Raw genomic sequence first — 14,608 nt, 5'->3', positions numbered from 1 at the left:
CAAAACGTACAAAATCTTCATTGCTTTCACTGTAATTTATTTTCTATTATTTAGGGAGCATTATAAATAGCTATGTTTTTAAAAGAAAAAACTACTATTGTTATAAGTAACACATTCAATTGAACTAAACTATGCATCCCTATTTAAATATAATTACACATGGCTTGTGTGTATATCGTATATATACATATATATTATTCATACCTTCGGTGTATAGCACGCAAGCAGATTTTAACATCAAATTTTGGGGTAAAAAAAGTGCGTCTTATACACCGAAAAATACGGTAACTAGAAAATAGTTGCGATGAGGTATTCAAAAATTCCTCAACAAAAAAGAAAAAATTGTTGAAAAATTTGTTTCAACAAATATCATGCTATTCTCCTGCCATCTATTGAGCATAGTGACTATTATTCAATTTCTTGATGACATCATGGCCGTCAGGTATTAATAATAGAGCTCCCGTGGTATTAATGCGCAGGTAAGTTTATGAACACAAGCTTAAACTAATTTTATAAATATGTCAAGTTCCATCCCTAATTTTATGTTATGAGTAAAAAAATATTGCATTATTACATTTTAATGTTTTTTTATTTATGTAGCTTTGTCTATTAAAGATATGAAGAAAGCATAATTGAAACTAAATAACAGTAGTAGGTCTACGCATATGTACTGTGACCTCTTGAGTTAGTCGTCTAGTGTGAAAGTCAAGTAAACAGAATATACAATTACAAGTGTTAATAAAATTAAATCTTGAAATGTTAATTTAAACTTGGAAGGTTTGTTTGAATTATAAACGTTTACTTAATGAGAATTATTCTACTTAATGCTTAATTTACAATTGTTAGTTTAGTGTCATAGTAACATGCTATTCAACTTATTGTAATTGTCATTATTATTATTATGTTAAATTTGTTTGTACTGTAGTCAGTGTTGCCTATTGAGTATTGTAGTATTAGTTTTGTATTATAAGTACTACTTTGTAGTCTGTGTAATTATTTAATTTTATCCTGTTATTGCCATGCATAGTAGGCTTAACACAATTTATCACAATGTCAATGAGGTGATAATCATATATATATTTAATCTCAGGCACAGGGCCATAGGAAACGGTAAGGCAAATCCGACAATGGCCTGGCCACTTTTTCATAGCATGTATAGCTACAAATTATGTAGGGAAACTTGATATTTTTAATTCAGTACATTACATTGTGTGTATCACTGTAGTGTATGCAATACTTGTAGTTAAAATGGCTCAAGATTCAATATCATAGCACCAAATTTTCAAGAAAGTTTTTTTGGGGGAATGTCCACAGACCCTCCTAGAAATGTGTTCAGTCTTGGGCTCCTTACTTTGGGAAGGATATTGAATTGTTGGAGAGGATAATAACTGGGATGAAAAGGTTTTCATAAGAGATTAGGTTAAGATGTTTGAAATTGTTTTTCTTGAAAAAAGAAGAATTGGGAAGGTGCAGATTGAGGTGTTTAAGAATGATAAGGGAATTGACAGTGTTGATGCATCTTTTTTACTTAATGGTGAAAATGATAAGACTAGGGGGGTACAAATATAAATTTTTATCAGGCTGGGAATCATCTTCAGCTAAGATAGCTTTATTTTTCTAACAGGGTGGTTAATCATTGGAATGGGTTGCCTTAAAATGTGGTAAATGAAGTTAACTTAAATTTTAAGTGAGTGTTAGGGAAGGCTTTGTAAATATTTGAATGTTAAGGGCTGACTTGAGGTGTTTTATTTTTATTTTAGAGTTTAATATAGTGGATGAGAGAGCATAGATGGACCAACAGGTCCCTTGTCCTTAGAATTAGATTGTATGTAAAACTAATAAATATGACTATTCATAAAAAGAAATATTTAAATCCAATTTTTTGCTGTATCAGCTTTATCAAGGGATAGTTATGTTATATCTGTAACAACATAGCCTTTTTTTAGTTTTAAGGTGATAAGTTGGGACCCCTTATCCTTAGTTACTTTCTCTTGACTTGCATTTAAAAGTTAGAAAATTAAAACTTAAAAGTAAAACTAAGAGTAAAAGATAGGTTACTGAAGTTTCCATAATTATCTTAATGAAATGTTATGAACAGTATTGTAAATAATTAAGTTTGGATATTTATTTAATATAATTTATGGTTGGTACCTTAAGCTAAATTTTATTATTTTCTTATATGTATTATGTGCGCTGTTAGTTCAAATTCATTTAGACTTTTGTTGGATAGACAACTGAACTTGAATGTCCACATTTAGCACGAATTTGTGATTTTAGTGGTAGTTGGAAGTATGAAAGGGTAACTTTAGAAGGGGATTCTTTCAGAATTTTTCTGAGGTGAGGAGGAGATTTTGTATAGTAACACGGGGCATTGGAGTGCTGAAATTACTGTATGTCTTTAAATGTGGTCTGGTTGTATTCCACAAGATTTGTTACAAGTATGTCTAAAATGTTATTTAAAATGATAAGATTACCTAGCTTTTTCACACTAAAAGTATCACTTGTTAATGATAACCATCAATCATGGTTTTTTTAGTGAAAAGGGGGGGAAAACAGTTCCAAAATCAAGAGTTTGGCACACTATTTTAAGTTTAGTAAATTTAATTTCTTTTTTTAAGAGCATCTTTAAGAACATCTAAGCTATTATGATTACTTTTACAGTGTGTTTGTAAATGTAAAACTAATTTCATTCCAAAAAAGTAATTTGTGCTTATTATATATGGATCACTACAATGAACTAAAAGGATTCAACAAAAGCTTTGTCTGTTATTTTTTTTTACAGTTTTGAGTGCATTGTTTTCCATATTGTTAAAAATTAAATTGATTATTAAGTAAAATCAAGAAGCTGATATAAGTAAAGTATGTTATTATGTAACATATATTATAGATGTTGATATAAAATGATTCATTTTATAATAAGGTGAACAAAATTATCTTTGTATTTACTGAAAGAAAGACATTAACCTAGCTTTTTTATGGATAAACAATTAATGGCTGCTTTTCTAATTTCTGGTGGTAATGAACACAGTTTTGTTATTTGAAGTTAAATATTTCCAGTTTTTTTTATTTATTTTTTTTATTGTAGATTCACTGAAGATTTACACATTTCTGTTCTGTCACACTGAAGAGAATGAAAATATCAGCAGATTGCATTGACCAAGATAATGGAAGTCAGTTGAGTGATGGACAAGATGACAAGGTTCAGGAGGTGGAAATTAGTGTTAAGTACTTCCCAGAAAGAACAAGTAGTTACCATGTTGCAGCTGGTATTTTTCCTACTGAGACATCCTGGAAATTAGTTAAAGAAAAAGTAAGTTTGTTTTTTAAGTTTAAGATCACATTTATTAGTTACTTAGTAATGTTGCCAGATTTCCAGGGAAACATAATTTATTTGCATGTGTTTTATGCATGTGTTTAGTTCTAAATACTTGTTAGGCTAGTTTCATAAGAACTATATTGTTGTAATGGTTCCTATTTTTGGGTGAGTTATTTTGCATTAGGGAAGGAAAATATAAGAGTCAGGAGAAGGATGTGGATGATATGCTTAAGAAGGTTATAGTTATAGGTGATTCCTTGACAAGGCATGTGGATAGGACAGTCCGTGGGGTAAATAGGGAGAAAAGAATTAGATTATGCTTCTCAGGGGCACAGGTGGAGGATATAACTGACAGAGCAAGAGATATAATAAAGAGGGCTATCAATGATGCAGGAGCTAACAATGTAGGGAAAGGTGGGTCAGATCCCCCAGAGGAGCTAATTAATAAAAACAAGGGGTGGATAAAGGCATTTAAAAAAAAATCCATAACTTAATTGTGTCAGGGATACTGCCAAGAATTAATTGTGGGGATGAAATTATAAGTAGGTCACTAGGGCTTAATGCTAGGCTTAGGTTATATGTAAAGATGAGCAGATTGGCTGGTTGGGAGAAAGGACTTTTTGGAATGGGTATTTTACATTTAAATAGGTTATGACCTGGTTGTTTGCAAGGGCTATCAACTCAGCTGTAAGGGAAGTTTTAAACTAGGAAATAACTATAGAAGTAGTTATAAGGATAGGCTTAATTGTTACTATTGTAATGCTAGAAGTATAAGAAATAAAAATAGATGACTTTTAGAGCATTGGTAGAAATGGAAGATTTTGATATAATGGGAATAACTGAAACATGGTTAAATGTAGATGAATTTGATGACAGAAATTTCTTTGAAATACAGGATTATAGATTAATAATGGCTGGAGACGGCTTAAATGGGTAATGAAGAAAAACTTTAATATAAGTTTAACATGGCGCAATAGTTTCCAAGATCTGAGTTTTGTACGTATACGTCGCAAGCTCCATTATGATAAGATTTAAATAAAATAACTTAAAATTTCATGAGCTTAAGAATGTGAAGTTGCTCAGGCTTGTAAGTTTAACATGATAAGTTTGTTTCTTTATCTACGTGTGTGTGTGTGTGAGTGAGGGGGTGGAGATAAACATGGACTTTGGTTGTCATTTATTGCTATTCATGGAGTGATAAGCAGCTTCCCTGGAACAAAGTCTGGCAATAAAGCAAAATGAAAAGAAAACAGATGAGAAAATGTTAGAAATTAAAATAGTGAAAATAAGTAGTTTGAAACTTGAGTGAATTATGAATTCAAAGAAGAATAAATGTTATTTTATATTTTTCAACTTTTCATGTTACTATAAATTGGTAATTTTGCTGCAGTTAGTGTTAGGGTAGAGAAATAAGAGATAAAATATAGTTTTTACCAAAAAAAACTTGTAACATTCATTTAGGAAGTTCTAGAAGTTATGCAAATGAAATACAAAACTAACATACAAATAATTTATCACTCAGAACTACATAGTAAAGGTTTTGTAAATTCACAGACAAATTTTTATAAAAATTACTTTATTAAGAAATCTGATTTTTTTTTATGTACAACAAACTTGTAACATTTAATAAAAGCTTACCAAATTTCATGAATATACACTTAATAGATGCAAAGTTATAGTATGTATAGTTTTGTGGTTACATGGATTGTTCAGATTGATTGATTCCATAGACAGATGGTTAATTGATGCTCGCTCATAGGTAATCAAGTTACTCATCCAGCTACACTCATTACTAGTTTTAATTAATTGGAGGTTTTTCAACTGAATCAATTTGTGTTACAACTTATGAAAGTAATCAACTAATTGAAACTAGTGGTATTAATTATTACTGTTTATTATTCCAACTATCCAAGTCTCAATTGAGAATAATTGAGTAATTGAATGTAATTTATTAATGAGCCTAATAATTAGTTCTTTAACAAATTCTAGTAATCACCCAGCTCTACTTGACATGCAGAATGAGTTTTCTAAGTCTTGTAAAGCATTATTATGTAATTTTCCAGAATGATTAGAGATATGGTCTAAGTACCTCTTAGCAGTTTATTTAATTTGAAAAGATAAAGTCAGAAATAGTTATTTCCATGCAGAAGGTCATAGTTACAAGCCTCTGTAATTAGAATAGAAGCTTCCATTAAGGTGCTGTGGTTTTCAGAATGGTTTATTAAAGGATGTGGTAAGTTCTGTCACTTTTTTTTTATGGTATTAACATGAATCTGTGGAGAAAGAAAGGTACATTTGAATCTGTAGTTTATTTTTTGAGTGGCTGGTGCATGTCATCAGTGGGCCAACTGGTCTTTAGTCAACCACTTGCTTTTTTATGTAAAATTCTCCATGTAATTAGTTTTAATATAGAAGTCCTCTTAAATAACCCGTTTAGCTTGAAATATAACTTTGTATTTCTTATTTTCACATTAATTCTCTTAGCTTGCAGTATAACTATAGAACCAGGTACATCATATAATTTATTATAAAATCATTGCACAGCTTCAGACAGTCTCTTCATCACAAATGGGCTGAGTGTATTCTAGTTGGTAGCATGCTAGACTGTGGATCTGAAGTTCTGTAGTTTAGGGTCCTTTACTATAAAAAACAAAACTGTGAACAACACTTTGGAACTGTGGCTACAATATAGAAATGATAGTCAAACTCACTATTAAAACATAATAGCCCAAGAGTTGGTGGTGGATGGTGTTGACTAGCTATCTTCCCTGTAGTATATTACTTTAAAATGAAGTATAGCTAGTGCAGATAGCCCTTAAGTAGCTTTGTGTGAAATTCAACAAACAAATGAACAATTCGTTATAAGATTCTCTTATAATGTACTTGTTAAGGGTGTGCATAGTATTTGTTGCATAATACACGTATATGATATTGTTTTTGTTTTTAATTCAAGCTATTTGTCTTTTCAGATCATGTCAAAATGTGGATTAGAAAACAGTGTTGATGCTGTCTTCTCTTATATTGATGATGAAATGGATGAGGTAAAAAAAATATTAATATGAATTAATTAATACACTTTCCTCATTTTGACTTGTGTAAAATATACATTATTATTCTTGTTCTTTAGTGTATTTTTCCAGGTTAGAATTTTTTTTTTCCATAATCAAGACAGAATCATTTAAAGATATATATATATATATCTTTATGTTAAGCATTTAGTTCATATTAGGTAACAAATCCCATATAACAATCGGTGACAACTGCACTTTTAAACAGTACCTACTGTAATCAGACTAGCTAGGTTAGTGACAGAGGACTTTATCCAGTAAACATCTTATCAGGGTTCCCGGAACACCTGAGAAATTTCAAAGTTAATTTCCAGGCTTGGAAAATGCAGAAAACATAAATGTCATGGAAAACTGTGACTTCATGAAATACATCATCTGATTTAATAACAGTTAATCATTTGGTTGAAAACTAATTTAACTGCAATATGCTTAACTCTCTCAATACAGGGGCAGTCAATTTGACCGAGTCACGTAACGTTTTGTACTCATTTAAAGTCTATAGATTTAATACTTATAACTATCAGTATAATGGGTATATCTTTACAAAATTTGGCAGTCTTTTAGTTAATATTACAAGTCTTTCACATATAAAAAATCATATTTTTCAGTGAAGTACTTTTATTGAACTAAAATACAAATTTGTCCATGAATATATTGAATATTTCTTTCAAATTGTTTATGTGAAAAGTAATTTTCATGCTAAAGTTAAAAAATACTTTTCCTCATTTCAAAAATCTAAAATTTTCTTTGTGTAATCCCTAAAACCTCCTAAATGCATTTGAAACGTTTTTTCCCACTAAATCGTTATAGTTTATGTTATTTTCTCTACCCTAATCTCAAAACAGGATTGGTCAATTCGACCGACCTCGTAACCCCCAAGAAATGATCAAAATAAACCTAAATTACCCTTTTTTCTTTCTAAAATGATTTCAAATTGTAACATGAAACTACATTTGTTTATCCTAAGTAGCTCTAAGTTCTTAACAGTATACATCTATTTATAATTAAATTTTATTGTTTTATTGCCCTTTGAACCATGTCTAACTACTTTCCAAACCATAAAATGTAAATCACTCACAGAATGTGCAGGTCACATTATGCTATTGAATTACATTATCCACGAGCTGCTCGTGTGTGTGTGTGCCTCATGAATCGTTTTGATAATAATATTATTATTATTACTTATTTTACATATTCCAGTCTTAAATAACTTAAAAAAATCTGCATTTTTATACTTTATTTACTCTTATAATAGTAAAAAAACGAATAAATATGAAAAACAAGAAATATAATACTTAACCTACCTTCTTTTTTAATGCATCAAAGAATACAGACTAATAACATGCAAAAAGTAGACAAATTCCCTTACCTCTTAAACATTTTCTGGCTTTCTAACTATGCAACAAGAGCCGTTTCAAATTCATCCAAGCTAGTCATTAACTTTCCCATGGGAACGATGTTGGTACTCTGAGTGAAACTGAAATCTAATTATTCAGAACATAATGTTATACAGTACATCATTTGATAGATGAAAACCTTGACTTTCTATTAGTTATAGTTACTACATAATGAAATGTAAGAGAGAACTATCAACAAATTCTGAAAGAGAGGATGTGACAGGAGGGGGTCTGATTTTCTTATTGATAGATCTGTAACCAAACAAATTTGAAGCCTATAAAAATTATGGTTTGTCTGAGCAATAACAATTTTATACAGAGTAAGTTATGTTTAATTTCATACATTTTCAAGGGGTGGTTGATAAAATATGGATGATGACATGCTAAGAAAAAATGTGTCACGTGGATCACACTAGTGGAAATTTAAGATTTTTTTAAATATTGCCTTGTAGAGTTAAGAACTTGGAACTTGTATAATATTAAAATATGGATAATTAGCTAAGATTTTATGCTATTCTAATTGGTATAACATAAACAAAAAAGTAGTTCAATAAAATTTTTAATGTAAAACACTGAAACCTTGTGTCATGCTCAGTAAAGGATACCTGGGGTAATAGGGTTAATTAGATAAAAAAATGAAAAGGTTTAAGGATGGAGTAGATATGAGGCGTGATGTAAGGCTGTAAAGTGTCAGGAAATATGGCTGGAAAAGTCTTGGAAAATTGTTTTCAACTAAAGATGAGAAACTTATCTTGTGCTTTTTTATTAAGGAAATTAGTGTAATGTAGTTTTTGTGTATTTTTATATACCAATTTTTGTTAATTTAAAACCAATGAATACTGAAATTAGTTGAACAACTTTCAACATCAAAGGTACTGTACATATGCATGTGTATAACACCATACACTTGATATGCAAGAAAGGTTTAGTGAAATAAAATCTATCAATAGTATGTTGTTAGGCCAAAGCTATTTCAAATATAATCTATTTTAATTATTTTTCACCCAGCATAATATTAAATAAAATTGACTTTACAAAGTCTAACTTAGTGTTTGGCTATTCTTAAAGTTCAACTTCACAGTGCTTGACTGAGTAATAAAATTATACATATTAAAGTGTTTTCACATATTTTATATTTAGAGGCTCAGTTTGTATAGCTTGAATATGAAGAAACAGCCTTGAGATGCCTCATATTCTGCCAAGAAATTTTAAATTATGTAATGAGTAGCACTCTGGTGGGCTTAATTGTTGGAGTTCCAATTAAAACTACTCGTTACACCAAATTTATTTATTGGAGGATTTGTTGTGACGAGTGGAGTCACAAGTCGCTAACTAGAGGTAGTTTACAGTTAGACTAAAGAATTAGTCTCAGGCCAATGGTGAACACTTTTATTAATCATTAATTCATCTAACTAACAGTTAATAAAACAAAACTTCGTTTATGACAAACAAACATAAAATGGTTTTTAACTTGATTAAAATACTTCTAATATCTTCGACATACACTTTCATTAATATACATAGATATATTTAACATAACATTTTATAAAACATTGGTATTCACTGACTAAGAGAGAATAGTAAAGTTTATTTACAATGGGGTTGTATTCGGGAACCGAATAACATTAGAAACCTTCATATTGCCCAAGAGAGTGACTTTTCTAACTTCCAGAGGAACTTTCTGATTCCTGGAGGAACTGATTTTTCAGCCCCTGACATGGGTTTATAAAGCATATTTTCTGTGTATTATCTCAATCATCTAAATAGGACAGAGCATCACCTACAAGTAGTCCTGTGATCCTATTGGATGCTTTAGGGGAATCCCTGGGCTATTTCAAAACTATAATCAGAACTCTCAAATAATTGGTTACAGCTAGGTTGTGTTAGCCGGTCACCTATTTACTTGTACTGCTACACCGATGTGCTGTAAGTGATATCGGCTCAAAGCGCTGATATCGCTCGCTAAACCAAACTTTTCTGTAGCTTTCCTAGTTCTAAAGGGTTGAGGTCAACCTGTCACAAGTTCTAGTACACTCATCTCGTTTCTAGGCAACGCTTCTTATGTAGCTTAACCTTGTTTTTCTAGTTCATCCACATTTCTTAGTTGTTTAAAAAAAACACAACTACTAATTTAACTTTATTCTTATACTTTCTAAATTAATAAAAACTCCGAAAAATGTTGAAGCAATTGTAAATTCCCTCGAAAATAACCCAATTGCTTCAATTATAATAGTCTTTTGAACCTTTTTTTTCTCATTTGATTTTGATGTCTAGCATTTTTGTTAACTTCAATGAGTTAAAAAGTTGAGGAAAAACAATTTATACAAAAATTTACTTCTTAATTAAACATTGCTACCTAAATTAACTTACCTGCTTGAGAAATTTAACTTTAATTTGAATGTAACATTCTGTTTACTATATCCACTGTGTAATCATACTGTGTGTCTACCTCCTAGAATGTATTTTGGAGTTTAGTGGCATTTGAAAGATGTCTTTAAATATTATGTAAGAATTTAAGTGATAGACCTAAGTTTAACTTGAATTTGTACTTTGGAATATTTCTAAAAAAAAAAACTACAAGTATTTCTATTCATATTTACTTTATAAATATTTTAAAATATACTTGCTGGGAAATTACTTTGATAGAATGTTAAGCAAGCTTGTACTTTCCACGAGTCTTAATTACCCAAGTCCATTTCAGTACTTCTACTTTTTTTTATTTTTATGTTCTGGTATCTGTTATTTCAGCATATAAATATGATTGAATTGTGATTTTAAGATGTTTTTACTCTTTTTCAGAAGTTTTTAAGCTAAACAACTGATAGGATTAAGAGTTGTGACAAACAGTGTTGGATGTCACTGACACAAGTAATTGTGCCGAAACTATTTTTCTTGAATAAAATATAAGTCAATTTTTTTGTACTATTGTAACAAAATTTTCAGAATTTCTTCATTTGTAGAAACTGTATTTAGAAGTATTAATTTTTACTTTTTTGTGCAGTATGACATGAAAGTGGCATATTGAAACAATCAGTGCTGTTAGGGGTAATGTCTAATGCAAGATAAATTAATAAAATCAAGTAAAATCTTAATTGTAAATCCATTTCAGTAACTGGGTTAATTTTTGTAGTTAGTCCTAATCATTTAGAATTCTCCAGTGGAAATCCATATTATGGAACACAAAATGTGGAATAACATTACAGAAGTGGAATACAGTATTTTAAATGTAAAACTATTTATAGTTGTGTGAAAGAGGAAAATATCTTAAGATATTCACCATCTAGTGCACAATTATCACTTTAAAGGTAAGTTAATGCTGAAAAACCAGATATTTTGCAACATAAAATTTGCTGAACAGAGGGTGGTAACCCTGTAATAAAAAGAAAGAAAAATACATCCAAATAGATGTATTTACAAATTTTGATCAGGGAAAATTTTGAAATATTGACAGGTAAAATTGTGTAACGTTGTCAGGGAAACAAGTAAAAAAAATTTGTGTGGGAAACCTGCAAATGTCTATCCTCACTGATTAGGTGTAAGTTAACAGATCAGACTTTTTACACAAGTTACAATACTAGCATATCTTTTTTAAAGATCCATTTACTTGTGAAGATAATTACACTACTGATTTGGAAGTAAATTTAGCATCTGTAAAGAAAAAAAAATGTGATAGCATCCTAACAAAATTGAGCAGTTTAAAACTCAAAGGTTTTTCCTGTAATTATAGAACAATTTGAGTTATATATATATATACATACATATTGCAAGTAAACATGAAAGATTTACATGTTCTAAGTTGCACAGCACCTGCTTCTTAACTTATTTTTTAAATAAATGGGAAGCAAGATAAATATAAAATATCAAAAACAAATATATATAATGTTGAATTGTTGTACTATAAAATTAGCTTTACTAAATGCAGGGCACAAACCTATAAAGACTACACTCTACCCTGCCATCTTCTGGAGTTAAAATCAGATGCATACGTACCTTCAGTTTACATCAACCTGCATTAAGCCCTCAGTACCATCTTAAACCATGAACACAATTCCATCCAACCCTCCCTGAAAAGCTTACAAAACAGTTTTCTGGTGTTTTATTTCTCCAATACTTGGATCACAATTTTTATTCAAAATGCTATTTTTGTTTTCTCAATTTCCACTGATTCTCTGATATTTAGTTTCCACTTAAACTGAACCTGATTTATCAATTTAACATTTTTCCTCTCTGTTACAGGAGGTGTACTTGCCACATGTTCCGCTAAAGCTGATTCATTCATTCTTCATTTTTCTACCACATTTTGATGTTCTTTAATTCTGAATTTCAGCTTTCAACACATGTAGCCAATATAAAGTAGACCACAGACACACAGAATTTTGTAAATACTACATTTCTCACCTTGTTGTATCTTTTACACCCATGTAACAATCATGTAACTTACAACATGGAAAGTTGCCCTATAACCTATATTTGTTTTATATTACTTGTTCTTTGTGAAGTACTTTGAACATAAATAGAAAGTGTTTTTGTATTTATATTTAAAAACATCAGTTATGAAATATGAATTAGCATTGTTTTACATGTGTATGAGATATGCATTTATATGTTGATATTTATATTTGCAGGTACTTATAGATAGTGACATTGAATTCCATGAAGCATTGAGAGTAAGTTTGAAGATTTGTGGTGATTTATAGCAGTAATATTTTCATATTTGCTAGTGTTTCACTAATAAATGGTACAAATTTCTTGTATCTTATTTTTATATAGAAGGAAAAAACAGTACTGGACATTTTAATGCATTTCCAATATTTTAATGCTGTAGTGCTCGAAATTCATATTTTTTCAGTTTTGGATAAGGCATATTACATTTACATATAAAAGTTTTTTTTTCAGTTTTATGATTATTCTTAGTTCATTTTATTGCTACATATTTGATTAAGGAAAAACCTTCAAATATAACTAGAATTTTACACTGTGCAATTTGTAGCTGAAAACAGAAAATTAGGATGAAGGCATTGATTAAAGAGTTTTGTTAAGTAGATTTTTAAGCTGGTGCTGGCATATTTTTTAGGGATATTCTTATATTCTGCTATATCCTTAAATAATTAATCTGATTAGAAGCTGTTTAAAGTTTTGAGCTGTAGAAAATGTATAATTCTCTTTTTTAAATTTGTTTAGTATAAAACATTCTAAACAGATTACTTGTTCCATTCTGACAGTTGCTAAATTGTATGAAAATTCAGCTGGCAAATAATTTCAATGTCTGCTTTGTTAAGTGGCATGTAGAATATATATTCACCATTGTACATTTTTGTATTAAATGTATATTATATGTTTAAGTTTTACTTTTTTTAGTGCATATTTGGCTGTTTAGTTTTGCCCTATTTTCTTTGTAGCTAAGTTTTGTAAGCTTGTTATTTTCAAGTTTGTTAAGTTTTGCACATAGAATATATATTCACTGTTGTACATTTTTGTATTATATGTTTGAGTTTTACTTTTTTTAGTGCATATTTGGCTGTTTAGTTTTGCCCTGTTTTCTTTGTAGCTAAATTTTGTAAGCTTGTTATTTTCAAGTTGTTAAGTTTTGCAAACATAAAGTGTTACTGTGTTATAATTTTTGATTGAAATGTGCTTTGAGCATTTGAACTATTAAAGATCTATTTCTTAAAGTATAACTGCTATATATTTTTGTAAATTTTATTTTCAATGTTTAATTTAGAAGCTTGTTAGAGGGTGTATAATGTTACTATCTGGAAAATTTGTGTAGTGAAGAGAAGGTGAGTATGATGTAAATACAAGTAAAGGGAAATGATGATTCAATGAATAATGAATGAGGAGTTATTGAGTATTAAACAAGAGTTCAGTGTCAGTAGTAAAAGTTATGACATCTGTATGCAATTCAGTTACTCCATGAGTTAACATGTTTATTTATCAATCAGTTGGCTTTGCAAAGAAGTATAAGTTATGTAAAGTACCATTAATCTCAGAATTTCTGTTTAAATGCAAAGTTAGGCTTAAGTTAATTGTAGATTTTATGTTTAAAAGTTATTTATGGAATTAGGCTTACAAGTGAACTTGACTGTAACAAACTTTTATTGAAGAAATAATTTAATTCATTATCATTATATGAGCTGGACAATATGTTGTATTATTAAGTACCAGAATATATATAAAACGTATTTGAGTGAGGTAGGATAAACTAGTGGAAAAATACAAAAATATGTTTATGTTTGATACTTAGTATAATTGAATGAGACATATACACACATATATTACAGTTACAGAATTGAGGAAACAAAAAACAGTTGTACATTTCACAAGTGTTTTATTTATTACAACCATGGTTTTACCCATAAAGGCATTCTTAGGTACAGACTGAAACAGCTTGTTTTGTTAGTTTCACAAACTACTGATAGTTTCAAGTATTAATTATATATTACAGTTATTATACAACTTAGGGTCTAAACCATGATCTACTATTCCATTCCACTAGTTTTCTGTTTTGTACTCTGTTGTTAGAGACATAACATTCTTTACAAGGTGTTAAACCATAACCCTACTTAAATATTTCGACACGGGGTTGGTCAATTTGACAGAGTCACGTGACCTTCTGTACTTGTTTAAAGTTAATATAAATTTAATACTAATAACTCTATATATATTTGGTATATAACTCTCTCAATACAGGGGCAGTCAATTTCACCAAGTCATGTAACGTTTTGTACTCGTTTATAGTCTATAGATTTAATACTTATAACTCTCAATATAATGGGTATATCTTCATGAAATTTAGCAGTCTTTCAGTTAATATTACCAAGTCTTTC

General features: G+C 29.6%; 1 protein-coding gene across 1 annotated transcript in view; it reads left to right on the top strand.

Moving 5' to 3' along the window:
- Window positions 1-403: 403 nt before the first annotated feature.
- Window positions 404-14,608, top strand: part of LOC106460472 (next to BRCA1 gene 1 protein-like) — a 60,875-nt gene continuing 46,670 nt past the window's right edge. The window contains exons 1-4 of the mRNA XM_022387209.1: window positions 404-479; window positions 3,086-3,310; window positions 6,286-6,357; window positions 12,407-12,448. Coding sequence (XP_022242917.1) covers window positions 3,131-3,310; window positions 6,286-6,357; window positions 12,407-12,448 — 294 coding nt within the window. The 5' untranslated portion in view covers window positions 404-479; window positions 3,086-3,130. The remainder of the gene's footprint in view (window positions 480-3,085; window positions 3,311-6,285; window positions 6,358-12,406; window positions 12,449-14,608) is intronic.

The sequence above is a fragment of the Limulus polyphemus genome, unplaced genomic scaffold (genome assembly GCF_000517525.1).
Source record: "Limulus polyphemus unplaced genomic scaffold, Limulus_polyphemus-2.1.2 Scaffold777, whole genome shotgun sequence".
NCBI lineage: Eukaryota > Metazoa > Arthropoda > Merostomata > Xiphosura > Limulidae > Limulus > Limulus polyphemus.
Note: the sequence above shows the minus strand (reverse complement) of the source record. Positions and strands in the feature narration are given on the sequence as shown.